At 39.1% G+C, this 19592-nt stretch overlaps 1 protein-coding gene across 1 annotated transcript; it reads right to left on the bottom strand.

Annotated features, from left to right (window-relative positions):
- Positions 1–2930: 2930 nt before the first annotated feature.
- LOC132779239 (vomeronasal type-2 receptor 26-like) lies at positions 2931–17791 on the bottom strand. Its single transcript, XM_060782930.2, has 6 exons — positions 17574–17791; positions 15510–15801; positions 13816–14676; positions 9179–9403; positions 8522–8648; positions 2931–3918 (listed from the first exon to the last, which is right to left on the bottom strand). Exons 1-6 carry the CDS (start codon positions 17789–17791, stop codon positions 3020–3022), a joined length of 2622 nt encoding a protein of 873 aa, XP_060638913.2. The 3' UTR covers positions 2931–3019.
- Between the last annotated feature and the right edge of the window lie 1801 nt (positions 17792–19592).

The following is a 19592-nucleotide window of genomic DNA, read 5'->3' as shown; positions in this document are numbered from 1 at the left end:
AGATGAAATTAAGAAAGGGAAAAGACCAAGGGTTCTTGGGGAGGGGGAGGAAAAGGTGGGGGGGGGAAGGGACGGAAAAGACAAGGAAGGGAAAAGAAGAAAGGGGAAGGAAAAAGAAAAAATATCGAGGGGGGATTGAATAGTTTGACCTCCAGTCTTCTCAACTGTGGCTGTTGACTTCTGTTTTTTCCATTTGATCTGTTTAGAACCTGCTTTCTCGTTTTCTGTTCTCTCATGGTGTGACATTATCTCCTTGTAGTTCTTCTTAAATATCCACTATCAATGTAATGTTTTACTTATTCATATAATCCTTAATGGGTGACCAGTCCATTGTTTTCCTTTTTTTTTTTTTTGTTTGATTGGTGTTTAACATTTGTGTTAAAAGATCTATATTCATTATAAAGAATGGGGGACGCCTGGCTCAAGAGCAGTACATGGGAAAAAGATCTTGGAGTCCTTGTGGACAACAAGTTAAACATGAGCCAACCATGTGATGTGGCGGCAAAAAAGCCAATGGGATTTTGGCCTGCATCAATAGGAGCATAGTGTCTAGATCTAGGGAAGTCATGCTACCCCTCTATTCTTCTTTGGTTAGACCATACCTGGAATATTGTGTCCAATTCTGCGCACCACAATTCAAGAGAGATATTGACAAGCTGGAATGTGTCCAGAGGAGGACGACTAAAATGATGAAGGGTCTGGAGAACAAGCCCTATGAGGAGTGGCTTAAGAAGATGGGCATGTTTAGCCTGAAGAAGAGAAGGCTGAGGGGAGATATGATAGCCATGTATAAATATGTGAGAGGAAGCCACAGGGAGGAGGGAGCAAGCTTGTTTTCTGCTTCCCTGGAGACTAGGACGCGGAACAATGGCTTCAAACTACAAGAGAGGAGATTCCATCTGAACATGAGGAAGAACTTCCTGACTGTGAGAGCCATTCAGCAGTGGAACTCTCTGCCCTGGAGTGTGGTGGAGGCTCCTTCTTGGGAAGCTTTTAAACAGAGGCTGGATGGCCATCTGTCAGGGGTGATTTGAATACAATATTCCTGCTTCTTGGCAGGGGGTTGGACTGGATGGCCCATGAGGTCTCTTCTGGTCATGGCAAAGAAATTCCTCAAAATCATTATGTAATTTAATTTAATCCAAATTTACCAAATAATTACTTGAACAAGGGATTTGTGTTTCTTATGTATTTGTATAGAGTAGAGACATCAGACTGGCAACAAAGATCCGCCTAGTCAAAGCCATGGTATTCCCTGTAGTAACCTACGGATGTGAGAGCTGGACCTTAGGGAAGGCTGAGCGAAGGAAGATCGATGCTTTTGAGCTGTGGTGCTGGAGGAAAGTTCTGAGAGTGCCTTGGACTGCGAGAAGATCCAACCAGTCCATCCTCCAGGAAATAAAGCCCAACTGCTCACTGGAGGGAAAGATACTAGAGACAAAGTTGAAGTACTTTGGCCACATCATGAGGAGACAGGAAAGCCTAGAGAAGACAATTATGCTGGGGAAAGTGGAAGGCAAAAGGAAGAGGGGCCGACCAAGGGCAAGATGGATGGATGGCATCCTTGAAGTGACTGGACTGACCTTGAGGGAGCTGGGGGTGGTGACGGCTGACAGGGAGCTCTGGCGTGGGCTGGTCCATGAGGTCACGAAGAGTCGGAGACGACTGAACGAATGAACAACAACAACATGTATTTGTATACTTGTCTTTTGTCTTTTATTGTTGATATGGTCTATCTATTACTTGATATGGTCTATTACTCTGAAAGAGACTTAGCAATAACCCAGAAATAGGAATCAGTCATGAAATTTAGGAAAAAACAGAAAACTTTTTTCAAACCATTGTCTTTATTAGAAAATAAGTAAATTACATGTACAAATATGGCTTGAATAAAGAAATACCAAAAACAAAACAAAAAAGCAGTTGAAATTGCTGGTCTATCCCTCACCCACTCTTTCATCTGGGATTTCCATCACTTCCAGTGTTTCTTGAGTGGCTGCAGACCACGGAAACAGATCTCACTATATTGATGTATTATTTTCATGAAAGAGGCTGAAAGATCTCAGAAGCACGTTGCCATCTTTTGAGGACTTGGTTTGTCTTCATTCTGCAGAGTTCTCCTAGGCTTTTTGGAACTTTAGGCAGAAAATAATAAATGATAAATATAATAAATAACCTCACAACCTCTGAGGAGGCCTGCCACAGATTCAGGTGAAACATCAGGAGAGAATGCTTCTAGAACATACAGCCCAAAAAACCTACAACAACCCAATAATAAATAAAACTTTTAATTACAGACCACTTTATCTCCCTGAAGGGATTCAGGGTGGTTTCCAACACTTATGGAAAACATTCCATGCCAGGAAAAAGACATCTTAACAAATTGCATCAAAACAATACACATCAAAGAAAACAGAACAGTCATTAGTATAAACTCAATACCAAATAGAAATTAACCAAAAAATAAAACTTGACAACCCTAACAAGCATATCATATAATATGAATTTACACAGGATAAAATTTAAATAATTAGACGCATGTTTGTAGGTAAGATGGTTCCCAACAGTTTACAGACTGAGAACAGTTCAGTAGCTAAAAAGATTTAATATATCTAAATGAAGTTACACATCGAGACATATTAGTTTTCCTCCTCTATGTACAACAAAGTGCAGAGGTGTGTTTTAGAAACTTTTTAAAGGCAATGAGTTTTTTGTTCTTTTGGGAGTTCCAGAGGTAGAGAGCGATCATGAAGAAAGTCCACTTTCTTCTTCCAAGAGCAGGGCCTCCTCCGCAAATTGCATCGTTCAAGCTGGTTTGTAAACGGAGATGTGGTTCTGTAAATAGCCTGGATCTGAACTGATTAGGGCTCATTTGTGGTGGATGACACATTAAAGAAACAGGTCTGAACCATTAATTGTACCCAAAAATCATTGTGGCAACCTCATCGAAATCAGAAAGATTATCATATATACATCCAGATATCAATTGTCAATCAAAAAGGAAAACAGAAAGCATTGTCTAACCTTTCCTTTTCATTAGCTGCTCTCTTTTGTTCTGCTCAGGCCTAAAAAGTATAATATAGCATTTGGGGGAAAAGATAAAACTTAGTAACCCAGCACTGGAAGCCAAGATGGAGAAGATCTCCACAGCCACCGTGTATTTGCCTTTGGTGGAAAGGTAGGTTGGAACAAAGGTTAGCCAGACACTGCAAAACAGCAACATGCTGAAGGTGATAAACTTGGCTTCATTAAAGCTATCAGGTAACTTCCTTGCCAGGAATGCTACATTCAAGCAGATAATAGCCAGGAAGCCCATAAAACCCAGGACACAATAAAACATGTCAGACCCTTCATTGCATTCCAATACACTATTCTGAGTATGTGATTCTGTGTCAGAGTCTGGGAATGGTGGTGAAGTTGCCAACCACAGTGTACAGATCATGGCTTGAGTAAGGGAGCATGAAAGAACAATGGATGTGGCCAGCCTTTTCCCCATCCATTTATTCATTGTGGATCCTGGCTTATTGGCCATAAAGGCTATCACAACGGTGGTGGTTTTAGCCAGCAAGCAAGAAATAACCACAGAGAAGACAATTCCAAAAGCTGTTTGTCGGAGGAGACAGGTCATCTTCTGAGGTCGGCCAATGAATAGCAAAGTGCAGAGGAAGGAGAGCAGGAGGGAGATGAGAAGGGTGTAGGAGAGCATCCGATTGTTCACTTTCACAATGGGTGTGTTATGGTACTTCACAAAGATTGCTGACACCAAAGCGGTCATGAAAGAGAGGACAATGGCAGAAGTCGCCAAACCAATTCCCAAAGGTTCCTCATAAGACAAGAATGTTACAACCTTTCGAAGGCAAAGGTCATGGTCCTTGTTTGCATAATAGCCCTCTTGACATGGAAAACATCTGTCCACGTCTGGAAAAAAAATAAATGTGAACTCAGGCAAAAATTACGTATTTGGTTGTTCTATGGTGAGTAGTCCTAAAAAGCAAGCCTCAGATTTTCATAGTTTTACATAAGGTATAGCAGAATCTGAACAGGTGCTTTGATTGAGTGCAGGAACATGGATGTGGGTTGGACTGGATGGCCTTTGTGGTCTCTTCCAATCCTATGAATCTATGATTCTAGGAAGGTTGCCACATTCATTTGGAGGTATGTTAATATAAGCATTGTCCAGGATCTATTTGTGTCCTAGGTCACTAATGACTGAAGTTACAGTTAACACAGTTACATATGAGTTACAGCTCTCTAATTGCAAAGGAATAAAAGCTTTAAAAATCCTAATGAGACCATAGATACATAAATTTCTCCTCAACCTGGACCCAGACTGAAATAGAAACCAAAGAGGTCATAGTGAGATGTGCCTGGAGCTATAAATCTAGGTTGTTAAGATCGTCTGGAGGGGCCCTGCTCTCGATCCCACCGGCCTCTCAGACGCGTCTGGTAGGGATGAGGGACAGGGCCTTCTTGGTAGTGGCCCCTCGACACTGGAACACTCTCTCACTGGAGATCAGAACTGCCCCCTCCATTCTCTCGTTCAGAAAACGGGTGAAAACCTGGCTATGGGGTTTGGCTTTCGACGAGTGAATCAATATTTCTGTGATCGGATAGATGACGATGAATGATGGACAATGAATTCACTATGACGACTGACCATTGTTATTATGTGATTGCATTTTGCTGTTATAACGTTTTAATTGAATATGTTATATGATGTTTTTAAGGATTGTTTTGTGATTTTATTGTTGGAAACCGGCCCGAGTCCCCCGATAGAGGGGAGAAGACCGGTATACAAAATTGCTAAATAAATAAATAAATAAAATCTAAGAAGAATAAAACAGGCCAGCGGAGAAAAGAACTGCAAGTAAGTTTTTGTGATGGCGGAGAGAGCAGAGTGGGGAGATAAATTGGACAGAATCATGAAAAACTTGCAAGAACTCAAAATAAGTACTGATTGCTTAAGAGAAGGAAGTGATGAAATAAAGGAGCAAATTAAAGTGATGAGTTCCTGACTCAGATTGATCGAAGGTAGGGTGGAAAAATATGAGGGAATGATCAAGGAGGTGGCAGAGGAGTCTAGGAAACAAAAAGAAGAGATACTTAATTTAATATATGCAAATCAACAACTCCTAGACAAAATCGCTGACCTGGCAGATCGTTCCAGACATGCAAACATATGTTTGAGTGGAGGAGGAGGGGAAAATTTCCAAATTAAGGAGAGTTTGAAAGATGATATTGTTATATGTTTACAGACATTGACTCAAATTTCATCAGAACAGTTAGAGAGAGAGCATTGGGCTTACAGAGGGGAAAAAACACCCTAAGACATTTTAATTCATTTACAAGGGAGGCAGATAGAGAAGTTGTCTTTTGGAAGCTAAAGAAAATTAACTTGACCTTTGCTGGTAAAACGGTTTGGACACTCTTGAATCTATCACCAGAGGCATTGAGTAAAAGGGCTGAAATGAGGGAAATTACAAGAACCCTAGAAAAGAAGGGCCAGTGCTACACCTGGGCTTTTCCAGCAACTTTGATCATCTATAAGAACAGTAAATTATACAAAGCGACTGATCTGGAGAGTGGGAGGAAAATGCTCAGGCAACTAAGACTAGTTACAGAGGGGGGAGCATTGGATGGAACGGAGAGTCAGATAAAGAAGAAGAAGCTCAGAGTTCCATATGGAGAAAGGAAAGGAGTAAAAATGTCAAGGACACTCACAAGACAGCTGGACAGATAACAGATTTGGAGGCAAGAGATGCAGAAGGATGTGGACTGACAGAGTTATGTTCACCTCAAACACTATTTGCTGTTGGAGATGCGAAGGACAAGGAAGAGAATCAGGGACAAGAGAAAAGATCTTTAGGAGATCTGAAGGCAATGAATTTGCAGCAACTACAGAATTTTGAGAAAGAGAATCAGGAATTGAAACGAAAGAAGCTTAGAGAAGAATCAAGAAAAATGGAAACAAGATCCACTATGGGGATATAAGAAAGGAGCAGCCTAAAATAACAGAACTATGATAAATGGGATTTAAGAACCTGCAGGAGGGGGGAGCTGTAGAAGGGCTACGCACCAGGTGTGAGTCTGGGGATGAAAGAGAACAAACAGAATTCTCTTTTAGGTCTTCCTCTGAGGGGAGGAGGGAGAAGACTGGACTCTGAGGGGATTTGGGGAGGGGAAGACAAGCAAGGAGGGAAAAGAAACTACAGGAGAGTAATTGCAAACAATATTTTGTTATGGGTGAAATTGTAATTATGTCGCATAACTATAATGGTTTATCAGCTCCACAACAAAGAGCTGATGAAAATGGTGAAAGATAACAAGGTGGATGATCTTTTTGCACCAGAATCACATAAAAGATTGTGGGACAGTACTCCACTATTTAATGACAGGATTTGGAGTCAGGTTTATGAATCTAGAGGTTCAAAAGGAGCACGTGGTGTGGCTACTTTAATTAAAAACACAATAGATTTCCAGGTGGAAAAAGTAAAAAAGGATTCAGAGGGGAGGTGGGTAATGATAAAAGGAAAAATAGGAAAAATTAGAATGACTTTGGTCTGTATATATGCCCCAAACAAAAATAAAAATGTATATAAAACAAGTATTTAGAAAGGTGGATAAGTTTGCATAACGGAAATTGTATTGTGCGGGAGATTACAACTTAGAATTAGTAACAACAAGGCAAAAATAATAATAGGAAGTTAAATATAAGAGAATACAATATTGCCAAAAAGAAAGAAGAAGAACTTCTAAAAAGAACTGAGGTCAGAATAGTTAAAAAAGTGAAATATTTAGGGGTCATCCTAACAGCGAAAAATGCTCAGCTATACAAGAACAACTACGAGAGAAAATGGCCACAAATGAGAGAGAAACTGAAAAGATGGGAACCACTAAAACTCTCCCTCCTAGGGAGAATAAGCAGCAATACAAATGAATATCCTCCCTGACATGCTGTATCTCTTTCAGACTCTCCCCATCATTAAAACAAGAAACACATATGAAAGCTGGCATAAAGACATCAAAAATTATATGGAAGGGAGGGAGACATAGAATAAGCTTTGTCAACCTCTGTGACAACAAGAGAAGAGGGGGCCTTGCACTTCCAAATCTACGACTCTACCACGATGCATCAGCCTTAAAGACATCAATAAAGACATCAATATAAGAAAAGAGCAGCCTAAAATAACAGAACTATAATAAATGGGATTTAAGAACTTGCAGGAGGGGGGAGCTGGATAAGGGCTACGCAGCCACCAAGGGGGAGTCTGGGGATGAAAGAGAACAAACGGAATTCTTTTTCAGGTCTTCCTCTGAGGGGAGGAGGGAGAAGACTGGACTGAGGGGATTTGGGGAGGGGGAGGGGAAGACAAGCAACTACAGGAGAGTAATTGCAAACAATATTTTGTTATGGGTAAAATTGTAATTATGTCACATAACAGTAACGGTTTATCAGCTCCACAACAAAGAGCAAAACTGATTAAAATGGTGAAAGATAACAAGGTAGATGATCTTTTTGCACAAGAATCACATAAAAGATTGTGGGACAGTACTCCACTATTTAATGACAGGATTTGGAGTCAGGGTTATGAACATAGAGGTTCAAACAGAGCACGTGGTGTGGCTATTTTAATTTAAAACACAGCCATTTTAGGTCAGTCTTGCATTGGAAAGCTTAGCTACAGGACGTGGATTAGCTCCACCTGTAGAGAAGCTTTGTTTCTCACAGCATCCAGGGGAAATTCTGGGGGAAAACAGTTCCAAAGGACTCCAGCTGGAGAATCTACAAAGCCTTGACTGGTAGGTCTACTCGGGACCCAAGAAGCAGTTTGGAGCCAGGAGTAGAGTCCACAACAGCGTGAAGAATATGCAAAAGGAAAATTGGATTGATAAATTAATACCGCGTGCACAAATTGTTTCAGTGAAGGGATGGAAAGATAAAACAAAATGGACACTGATTAATTGGTATAACTAAATAGTTAATATGTTAAATGTGGAAATAACAAATTGCAAATGGAATAATATAGACAAAATTGAAAAGGTTACAATAGCTGGATGTGGGAAGCAGTTAGGAATTATTTAGAGAATGTGCTAAGATGTGGAGTAGATAAATACAGAGTGAGACTGATATTTCAAAGGTAACTTCTGTAGTTTGATGTATAAATTGCATGTATAAGGAGGGGAGGGTGGGAGTGGGGAAAAAAACCAATAAAACATTGTCGAAGACTTTCATGGCTAGAATCATTAAGTTCTTGTGGGTTTTTTCGGGCTATATGGCCATGTTCTAGAGGCATTTCTCCTGACGTTTTGCCTGCATCTATGGCAAGCATCCTCAGTGAAAGCGAAACGTCAGGAGAAATGCCTCTAGAACATGGCCATATAGCCCGAAAAAACCCACAAGAACTCAATAAAACATTTTTTTTAAAAAAAGTAATGGCTCATGGCTTGATGAAAGTAAGATTTGATCTAGGAATTGTCTGCCTTGAGGTGGAAATGCTGGGGGGAAAGCCTCATCTCCTACCTGTCTGGGTGGAAATCTCCCCTTCAGGACATGGAAGGCAATCATAGCAACAGTATGGCTTCCCTTCTACCTCTACCCTTCTATATCCTGGGGAGCAATGGTCATTGCATAGTGATAATGGCCGTGTCTGTTCATAAATGAAAGAGAGAAATATTTCAGCATTCTGAAATTCAATGACAATAACATTGTATTGTTGAAGGCTTTCATGGCTTCCCAAGGGGAAGAGAGGACACAGTACACATCCATGGCTAACATTCAGTGCCATTTTGGATAGGCAGGGCAGAGACAGAACAGAAATGAGGCATATTGTGTCAATGTCCAGCTTGTTGGCACCTTGGAGGTTGTGCTTGAGTCCGACCACAGGGGGGTGGTGTTGCTCCATATTCTATGACAAAGAGCCATCAGCTCTTCCCCTTGGGAAGAGAGGACAGAATATAAATAAGGTGTTGTTATTATAATTTATTATTTTTCTTGCTATTGCAAGTAAAATAATAAATCAGGTACTTGTCTTCCCTACAAATTCTAAAGAGAATGGCATCATAGAAGGAAAAAAGGCAACATTAATTCCAATCCATTCCCAAAAATAGAGATATCAAGTGCACAGATAATACGTTACTTTAAATACACATGTATTGTGAACATCTATGTAGACCTTGCCTGGTTAAATATGCTAGGCCATTCAATGGCATCTTCATCAATGTTGAAGGATACACCTGTGGAATCCTGTAAATCTACATATCCAACTTTAATGCGAAGAAAAGACAGATTTGGGAAAGTGACCCAATTAATAATATCATATCCACCAACAACTTCTCCATTTTGGTCAATGGAAAACTCCCCAGCACTGTTGTTGAATGACCGACTTCTCAGGTAGTGGGAGATCTAAATGGAAGAAACACAGCCACAAAAGCATATGTACTTTGTGTGATAATGGTTTGAGTTAAGTGTCCCTTTTAAAAAGATTTAGTCAGATTAATGCTTGTGACAATGATCAGGAAGATATCTCTTAGAATTATTAATCTTTACTTCCTTCATTCTCACATACAAAAGTTATGAGATTTGCAAACACCTTGGCGGAAAGTTCAGTTTACCTTTAGATTCCCAGGTATGTATCCATGTGTAAATACAGAATGTAGTAAAAAAATGGATCTGAATTCAAAGCACAGACAAATTGTTGTATATCAGAAAACAAAGAAATCTTGTAGGTTAACTTGGGGATCTTTTGCACTACGCAAATTATTATTCCACTGTATTGTCGAAGGCTTTCATGGTCGGAATCACTCGGTTGTTGAAGGGTTTTTGGTCTGTATGGCCATGTTCTAGAAGCATTCCCTCCTGATGTTTTGCTTGCATCTATGACAGGCATCCTCAGAGATTTAATTTTCTAGAACTTGTGGTGAGTTTAGTAGTTCTAAATGTTCTAAATTCCTGAAACTGCAAATCAGGAATCCAAAGGATTATAATTAAAATGGAATCATAATCCTATATTTGCATATTTGCATAGTGCAAAACAGCGCTTAGGACTTCACATTAAGATGGGAAGTGTTTGAAAGAGAGGAGAGTTGTGTCTGAATACATTTAGTTTTTAAAAAGGTTGTTTTCCCTACTTGTTACCACATTGATTTACTTTTCTAGTGCATTTAGGAGACATTAGGCCTCACCCACCATCCCTCAGTGTTTTTCTAGGGGACTAAGCGTGGGATGAAGAAAGGGATGTCTTCAAGTTTTGGGAGAATCAGGGCCAGAACGGAAAAAGAAGAACTGGATTCCCACTGGGAAGTTAATAAGTATAAGTTCGAAATTGCTATTGCCGCAGAGTGGCTGGTGGCTCCCTGAGAGAGCGCTCCACCCCAGAACCAGGAGGTCACAAGTTTGATACCTGCCAGGGGAAAATGGCAAAAGGAAAAATCATGGCAAATGGTGGCAAATAATGGCAAACAGGACATGGGGAACCAAGGCACACATTTTTGCCAAAAACGAAGGTGTGGAGAGTCATGGAGGCTCCCCTTTTGTGATGGGCGTGTATCTTTATTGCAGGGATGACAGAAAAAGAAAGGGTTAGGGTTGCTTATTGCTTTGCTGCCTTCTCTTTAGACACCTTTGTAGATTGATTCAATCAGTTTATTTTATATTTAGATGAAGACTGCTACAGATAGCTACTGAGCTATAGGGGTCCTTCGGCCATTTTGGCTAACGAGCAGCAAGGCAGTGTGGGAAATGTAGTTTAACAGCAGGGCCTTTTGCAGTCTCTACCATTGGGGGCCTGGCCTTCACAAACTACAACAATGGCTGTGCTTAGCCATGCCCACCTCATCCCTCTTTGCATCACTGGGGGAAACCATGAGATTTTAAAACTTTTTAGGCTTTACCAAAGTTTCTTAATGGTTGTGAAAATTAAAATTAAAATAACCTTGGGAGAAATCAGAACATTATGAAATATTTACAAAAATGGTAAATGGTCCAAATTCGGATTTTCCCCTCCCACCTTTACTGCATGGTTCAAAACTGCTTTGGAAGTCAAAGCTTCAGAGAAGTTTTAACTCCAAAATTATTAGAATTGTATAATGGAATAATGAAGGGAGATAAAATACCAGAATCATGGAAGAATCATGGAGGAGATCATTAATACCCAAACCTGACAAAGATTTAACAGACCCGGGGTCATACAGGCCCATATCGTTAGTTAATCAGGATGCAAATATTTTGTCTGTGATAATAGCTAATAGAATGAATAAATGCATGTATAAGTATATAAAAAAAGATCAGTGCGGGTTTGTAAAAGGAAGACAAATGTCAAATCTGAAAGGGAGAGTATTAAAAAAATTATTTGGCTAAAGAGGGCAAGGAAAAAGTAGGGATATTATCATTAGATATTTTTAAAGCGTTTGATTGTGTGGAATGGGAGACATTAAGGGAAATTCTGAATAAATTCGGAATGGGAAATAGAATAAAAGGAATCTTAAAACAATTTTATTCAAGGAATTCAGCAGTGGTAACCATAAACGATGGAGTGACAAATGAAATAAAAGTGACTAGAGGAACGAGACAAGGATGCCCTTTGTCGCCGATATTATTTGCTATGGTGATAGAACTGTTTGCTAATGGTATAAGGAATGATAAGAATCTTGAAGGGCTAGGAAAAAAGGAGAAGCAGAAGGTGAGTTTATTTGCTGATGATACATTGTTATTTACAGAAAACATAGTAGAGAAAATGGATAAAATAAAAGAACATTTGGAGATATTTGGGAAAACAACGGGCCTACAAGTTAATTGGAATAAGTCAGAAATGATGCTACTTAACTATACAAAGGAAGAAGAAAAAGATTTTATAGAACAGAGTAAAATGGGAATAAGAATTAAGAATAAATTAAAATACTTGGGAGTAATAATAACAAAGGATTTAAAAGAAATGGAAGAGGTAAATGTAGTAACATTAAGGAAAGAGGTTCAGAAAAAATTAATAGAGTATGAAGATATACGTCTATCCTGGTTTGGAAGAATAGCATTAGTAAAAATGAAAATACTTCCAAAGATAAACTTTATATTTAGGATGCTACCACTTCAAATCACAGAAGAAGAACTACCTAGATGGCAACAAATGATTAATAAGTATTGTAATGGAAGTAAAAGAAACAGATTAAATAAACAGTTATGGTATAGATCACAAAAAGAGGGCGGATTAGCACTACCTAATATTAAAAAATATTATGAAGCAAGTAGATTAAGCCTGGCTATAGAAGGAATGGTTAAAAAAGAGGGAATAGATTGGCTTAGTAATGATTCAGAAAAAGTGGAAGATGAAATTTGGAATATATTTTTTAAACAGCTTACTAGAAAAAAAATGAGGGAAATTAGAAACCCAATGTTGAGCAATATATTAGAAGTATGGAACAAATATAGGAGGAAGTTAATAAGGGAGGGGTCAATTATAACCCCAATAGTGATGGAAAAGAAGTTTCCAAAAAATTTTTTAAAAAGTAATGGACAAAAAGGTAAGGGACATTTTTTTAGATAGGATAGGGGACTGGATGAAGGTGGGAATGAAGAAGGAAATGATGATGGAAGAGTTTAAAGAAATAAAATTGACATGGTTCCATTGTATACAATTAGAACAGTGGCTTTAAAAATGGGGAAAAATAATAGAAATGGAAGCCAACTTAACCAATTTGAACAAATAATACAGAAGGGAAGGGCTGTAGAAGAACATGAAAACTTGAGAGGTATAATTAGCAAAATTTATAAGATATTAATTGAAATGAAGGAGGGAAAAATAAAAAAAGAACACCCTTAAAGAGATTTGGGAAGAAGATTTAGGGATAAAAATAAGTGAAATAGAGTGGCAACAATTATGGGGACAAAGACATTTAAAAAATCTATGGAAGTGGTATCTGACACCAGTAAGAATAGCATATATGAATAAAAATAATTCTAAAAATTGTTGGAGAGGGTGTCAAGAACCAGGAACATATATACACATGTGGTGGCAATGTAAATATGTAAATAACTTTTGGGAGAAAGTATTTAGAGAAATAGAAGATATAATGAATATGAAAATTGATAAAAGTCCTAGAATAGCTTTATTATCATTATATAATAATAAGCAATTGAAAAAGGAGGATAAAGAAGCGATAACAAACTTATTAACAATAGCAAGATTGCTCATAGCAAGGAATTGGAAAAAAGAAATGAATATACAAATAGAGGAGTGGTATAAGGAAGCATGGAAATTAGCAATAAACGATAAGCTGACATGCATATTAAAGGTTAAAAAAGGTATATGGAAGCAAAGCGACTTTGATGCTGTATGGGGAAAATTTGTTGTAAATGGTTTAAAAATAAGGAAGGAAAGTTACCATCACAAGAAGAAATGAGATTTTGGACAGATGATATGTAAAAATTGTGGCTTGAGACGGGTGGAGGGGAGCACTGTGGTGAAAATAAAAAGGGGGAAAATGTTTAAGCAAAACAATAAAATAACATGTTAAAGAGTGTGTTGTACAAAACGTAACAGTAATAACAAATGTATAACAAATGTAGCAATTGTGATAAATCAATAAAAATTATTATATAAAAAACTGCTTTGGAAGTCAAAAGTTGGAATTTTTTTATGACTTTTAACCTCTTCAGAACTAACCTATCCAACCCTAGTAGTAACCCCAGTGGATGCCCAGATTTTAAATGTAGAATTCAGTGGAATTTAACTGATGTGGTGAAGTCTATTGTCTCCTACATCATATGCAACTGATGACGGCTGTTCCATTAATATATGTGAGGCCTCCTGTTAAGGACAGTACCTGCCATGATTGTGGAGTTAAGATACTCCTTCTCCCTCCGGTCATCACCGCTCTCCTCTTTGATGGGGATGAATGCATGGCATGGAAAGCATATGTCAGGGCATAGACTGTATTATAAATGGCATAGCTGTGGATAAACATGCTCATTTCAAAAACCGAGCTTGGAAGAGTCTCCAGTTTCTCTTCGCCAGTGCAGATGTTCTCATCCAGTTCATCCAGGGCAGAGGTGGAGAATGAGCAATTAAATGCCTCTTGCCAGAAAGCCGTAACAAAGCCATCCCTCTTTTCTGAGGTATGGCTTCTTGTCTGAAGAAACTGTCTGAATCCTAACACCTCTTTCGAATTAAGTGTCAAGGATAGAGCACCATGGAGGAAATGTATGCCCATTGATCTTTGATAGAGAGATGATGTGAAATCAATCTCCCCTGTCATAATCCAAACTTTTCTTTTGTCTTGAACTGATGTGCCTTCGAATTTGAAAAGGTGCTCCATAGTTCTTAAATAACTCATACTCTGAACTTCACCATGAAAGATCATGGCAGTGGCCGTACTGCTGAAGACATGCTGAAATGTGACAGTCCAGTCGGTTATCCCTTCAGTGACACCATTCTGAAAACTTTTTGTTGGTAATTTCTCAATGATGTCTGTGCAAATACCATTCTGAGAAAACAATGGAAGCAACTCCAACACAAACTTTTCTAGACTCTCCACTTCGTCATAGATCACTCCAATCCAAAACCAACTAAAATGGAGCAACAAGTTCAGCAGGCCCCTGTACTGCTTATTCCCATTTGGGAACATCCAGTGGAAGAAGGCAGCCCCATTTTGGTCATTCTCTTCTGTAGCAGAGCTGTATGTGATCTGGGAATAAAACCCAGGGAAGAATAAAATGAAAGGTTTACAGATACGTAGGGGCGGCTCAACCCATTACGCAAAGTAAGCATTTGCAGTATAGTTGCTTTTGCCCAGGGGCACTCTTGAGGTGCTCTTGGGAGAAAATAGACCTTGACATATGTGAGTTATAGTTACTGGGATGTATAGTTCACCTAAAATCAAAGAGCATTCTAAACTCCACCAATGATGGAATTGAACCAAATATGGCACACAGAACTCCCACGACGAACAGAAAATATATATCAAAGTTTGGGGGGGGGGGGCGCCAAAATACTATTTGCTTACCATTGAAAATTATCTGCAGATACGTGAAACATAAAAAGTGTTTGTGCTCACACATTTGTAAATGCCCAAGAGCTTAAAGATATTTCAATTTGCTGATTGAATAGACCAAAGATGAGTTTATCATGCTATTTCTAAGGAGCACGTTCCAAAGTCTTTGAGGAGCCACCAAGGAGCTCTTCTCCCTTGTTACAATCAATGAGTCTAAGAAGGTCTAATGGCCTCATAAAGGGAGATTTAGTCCTTCAAATCACTGAGGCAGATTCCTTGAACTCAATGGTTATATGGGAGGAGCACCCGTTTTAGGACAAATAGGTGGCTTCTGGCAGGATCTATGGCCGATGGAGGTGCTACATTCCTCCACCTGTAATAACCCAAAATATTTATTTATTTACTTATTATAATAACCCAAAATGGTACACCTGAAGAAATAACTTTCATTTAAACTAGGATAGGTCACCTAGACCTTCTTCCAAATTTCCATGTTCTAACCTTCCTTCCAACTACCTTGTTCTTACCTGAGCAATTTTGTAGATGCTCAGGATGCATGACATGTGGAAGCAAATGTTAGAGTTGGGTCCCGCAATGACTGCTGGCAATATCTTTTGGGTATCGCATTTGAAGTTAGGGACAACTCTGTCTCTTGTTGAGAGAAGCTTCATTGTGGCTAGATAGGTCCAAATTGGATGAAAATTGTTGTTGTAGATATGAAAGCCCACAGTGACATTAGGTAAGATCTGGAGATTCTCATTTATCTCCTTTACAGCAAACTCCACGGCCAGGATGTGCTGGTAAAACTGAGTGACCCCTCTGTAATGAGAATTATATGCCACACTTCAAACTATCTGCATCAGTATAGAACAATAACTCATAACATGCTGAATAAAACATTGCATCATGATATAATGTGGAGCCCTAGTTCAGGAAAGGGATGGGCTTCTTAAAGTACCATCCCATAATCATCATCATCATCATCCATATAAATAGAAATGTAATGTTCATTTGTGGAATTAAGATAACTTAAAACCCACTGGACGAATTGACACAAAATTTGGACACAATACACCTATCAGGCCAATGACTGACCATCACTCATAAAACACAGAAAAACACAGTGGAAGGGACTTAAAAAGCCAAAAAAAAAAGCAAAAAGATGCTACAGCACATGTTCAAAATACCTCCCCCTGGCAAACAAAACACACAATAGCATATCCACACTCTCTTTCAGACAACAGCTCGCAGCATCCTCTAAACCAGGCCTTTTAGGAGTGGAGGATGATCCAAATGTACTGCTTCCAAAATGCAAGCTGCTTCTCCTTGGATTTCTTTGAGAGCATCCCAATCCCTGCATATTTCCATTTTCGTATTCCTGGACTGCAACTTCCAGCAATCCTCCAGATAGATAAATAAATAGAGATATTAGATAGAGATAGATAGGTAGGTAGATAGATAGATTGATCAGGAGAACTGCTGGGAGTTGCAGTCCAAGAATAGATAGAGAAGGAAGAAAGGGGAGAAAGAGGAAAGGAAAGAAAGGGGGGAGGAAGGGAAGAGAAGGAAAGAATAAAGGGAGGGAGGGAGGGAAAGAAAGGAGGAAAGAAAGAGGGAGGGAAGGATGGCCACAGCAACATGTGGTGGGTACAGCTAGTAATAATAATAATAACTACAGAATTAAAGCATAGTACAGTAAAATGTACATGAATAACATCATAAAATAACATAAAAACAACATTAAATGACATTATCAATCAACCATAGACTGATATAATAATCAAATACTAGACTCAGGCAGGCAGGGGCTTGTGCAATGAAGTTGTGGTTGCATAGACAGGGCAATGGGAAAAGTGCAGGAGTCAGATGATAGGGCTAGGATATATCTATAGGATAGGCAACAGTGGTAAAGTGCAGAAGCCAGATATTGGGTTATGGCTAGGAGGGCAAAATTATCTAGTGAGCTGTTTAATCAAAGACACTGTGGAACATTCACACTTTTATGTCTTCACGAAAAGTGGACAGGGTGGGCACCAGTCTAATCTCCCTGGGGAGATAGTTCCAGAACTGGGGGGGGGGGCACCCCCAAGAAGGCCCTCTCCCTCATCCCCAACAACCAGGCTTGTGATGGAGGTGGGAGTGAGAGGCAGGACCCAAACTTTTTAGGGCTTTTCTTTAGAAGTTAGAAGTTAGTAGTGAATATTGGCATGAAAATTTATGTTAGCATTCTGCAGCAAAGACACGAGCCTTGTGATATTTCAAACACTTAACATATAGTATTTAATGGACTTCACCCCATAGCCCCACAGTTATATGCATCATGGAGTGATGGATATGGGACGACTGGTTGTCAGCCAATTATGACATGGATAAGAGGTTGACACACGGCAGCTGACACATGTAAAGAAACACTCACAATTATCAGTGTTCAAACCTGCCACCAAATGACTGTTACTCTATGGTTCAGAAGAGTGTCAAGATGATATGGTTCCTCCTTATGACTTTATTCCCAAAATGATACAGCGATATAGCTAAAGAGAACTGTGAAACAGAATTAATAAATTATATAAGTAAAACATTCAACTACTTACGAGATGTACTCAAAAAATAGCTGATTAGGATCTTTCGTGAAATCTATGTCTTCATAAATGAGGAGTAGCTGAGAAATGACTACAGGAATGATCAAGTCTCCTGTGTAGTAATAATCATGAAGAATGGGTAGAGGCTTGCTGACGGCACATTCAGGATCAGGAAGAAGGCTGCATACACCCACTGGGAGCAGCACCAAAACCAAAGCCAGAAAAACCATCAGCTTCAAAGAAAATAGATGTTCAGAGAAACAATACATCTTTTGCATCACAGTCAATCACTTCTGAAACACAGCCTGAAGATCGTTGGAAATAGATCGGGGAAATGGATTGATAGATCTCTGCAGTTAGAAATCTCCAGGCATTGAGAATATTAAGAGCAGTTTTAATATTGATTTCCTAGTTCTCCTAGTGGCGTCTAGAATTCCTTCGAGGCCTTGAGAAGAAGTCAACATAGTCCTGACTAATTTCAAAATTGCTATGGTAGTAATCACCTATCAAAATTATAGGTTCTTCATAGCTATGCCAGGCAAAAATATGTTCCACATACAGAATCACAGAGCTGAATCTAGTTTTAGTAATGCTAGAGTAGACCTATTGTAATCAATGGGATTTTACTAAAGGATTTTTTCCTTTGTTTTAGTACCTGCATTTCTCTTGATTCCAAATTCGCTAGATCCAATGGATGAACTGTTAGGTATCTGTAAGCTTCAAAAGGTGGTTTTGCACATTCGTTGTAATGCAATTTTTGAGGTTTTTTGACTTTTTAGAGTCTCTTCTGCTGTGTTTTTCAGAAGTTTTTATGAGTGATGGTCCCTTATTGGCCTGATAGGTGCATTGTGTTTACATTTGGTGACCATTCGTCCAGTGGTTTTTGAGTTATGTTCATCCCACATAAAAACATTACATTTTTATTTATATGGATGGGGAGTGGGGTTGAATGTGATGAAGTTCTTAGCTGCCAATATCAGAAGGAATCTGTTGCTTTTAGGGTATTTAGGCTCAATACAAACATAATAGAGTACGCAATAGAGTTGTGAGGAGTGGCGAGCTTGGAATTGAGAAACAAATAAATTGTATTCATTGAGAATATAATGCCATTTTACTAGAGACTACACATTATCTGTTTCACAGCCATTGCCAGGCCCGCTCTGGGATGAGTATCTGTGTAAATTCATTCTCAGTCCAACACTCACACCACCAAACCAAACTGACTGCAGTTGCAACACTTCATATATGGTTTGAAAAGCAGACAGTGACCACAATGTTGTATGTATTTTTCAGCATTGCGTAGACCTGTGCTAGGCTAAACCATATCCTCTCCCCTCACTATAATTTACTAAACAGACGCTGAAATCCTACACATGGCTACTCCATGGTTCATGGCAAAGGAGCAGGACTGCAGCCAGATCCAAAATGATTCCAGCAGCATAGACATGCAGAAGGCTCAGGCAGGGTTCAGCACTGACATCATTTCAAGTCATGCTTCAGGGACCCCAACCAAGCACTTCTGTGATCCTGCCCACTTCCCCCAAAGCATGGAATAGCCATGCATGGGGTTTTGGAGTCTGTTCAGGTAGCCAGGGTGGTGGTGATGGATGGTATGGAGGAAAGAAGGGGATACCTTTCTCCATAGCATCAAAAAAAGAATCCATGTATACATAAGGAAGATGAGATGCACACAAGTGTGTGTATCTATGAGGAATTGCTTAAAGAGCTATGTTTAACCTGCAAGAAGAGAAGGTTGAGAGAAGACATGATAGCTACTGTTTTGAAAGAGAAACCTAGAAATGACCCACCACATACAATGAGAAATCAGTCATGAACCATAGGAAAATGCAGAAAATTTTCTTTAAAACTGTTGACTGTTAGAAACTAAGAAAACCAGCTGGGTAGCCAAGTATTATGAACAAATATGGCTTCAATAAGGATACACAGAAAAACAGTGGGAATTGCCAGTTTTATTCCACCAATTCTTTCACCTTGAATTTCAATCAGTTCCAGTGTCTCTTGACTGGTTGC

Source organism: Anolis sagrei, chromosome 6, assembly GCF_037176765.1.
Source record: "Anolis sagrei isolate rAnoSag1 chromosome 6, rAnoSag1.mat, whole genome shotgun sequence".
In the NCBI taxonomy this organism is placed as follows: Eukaryota; Metazoa; Chordata; class Lepidosauria; order Squamata; family Dactyloidae; genus Anolis; species Anolis sagrei.
This window is presented reverse-complemented; position numbering and strand designations above follow the sequence as displayed.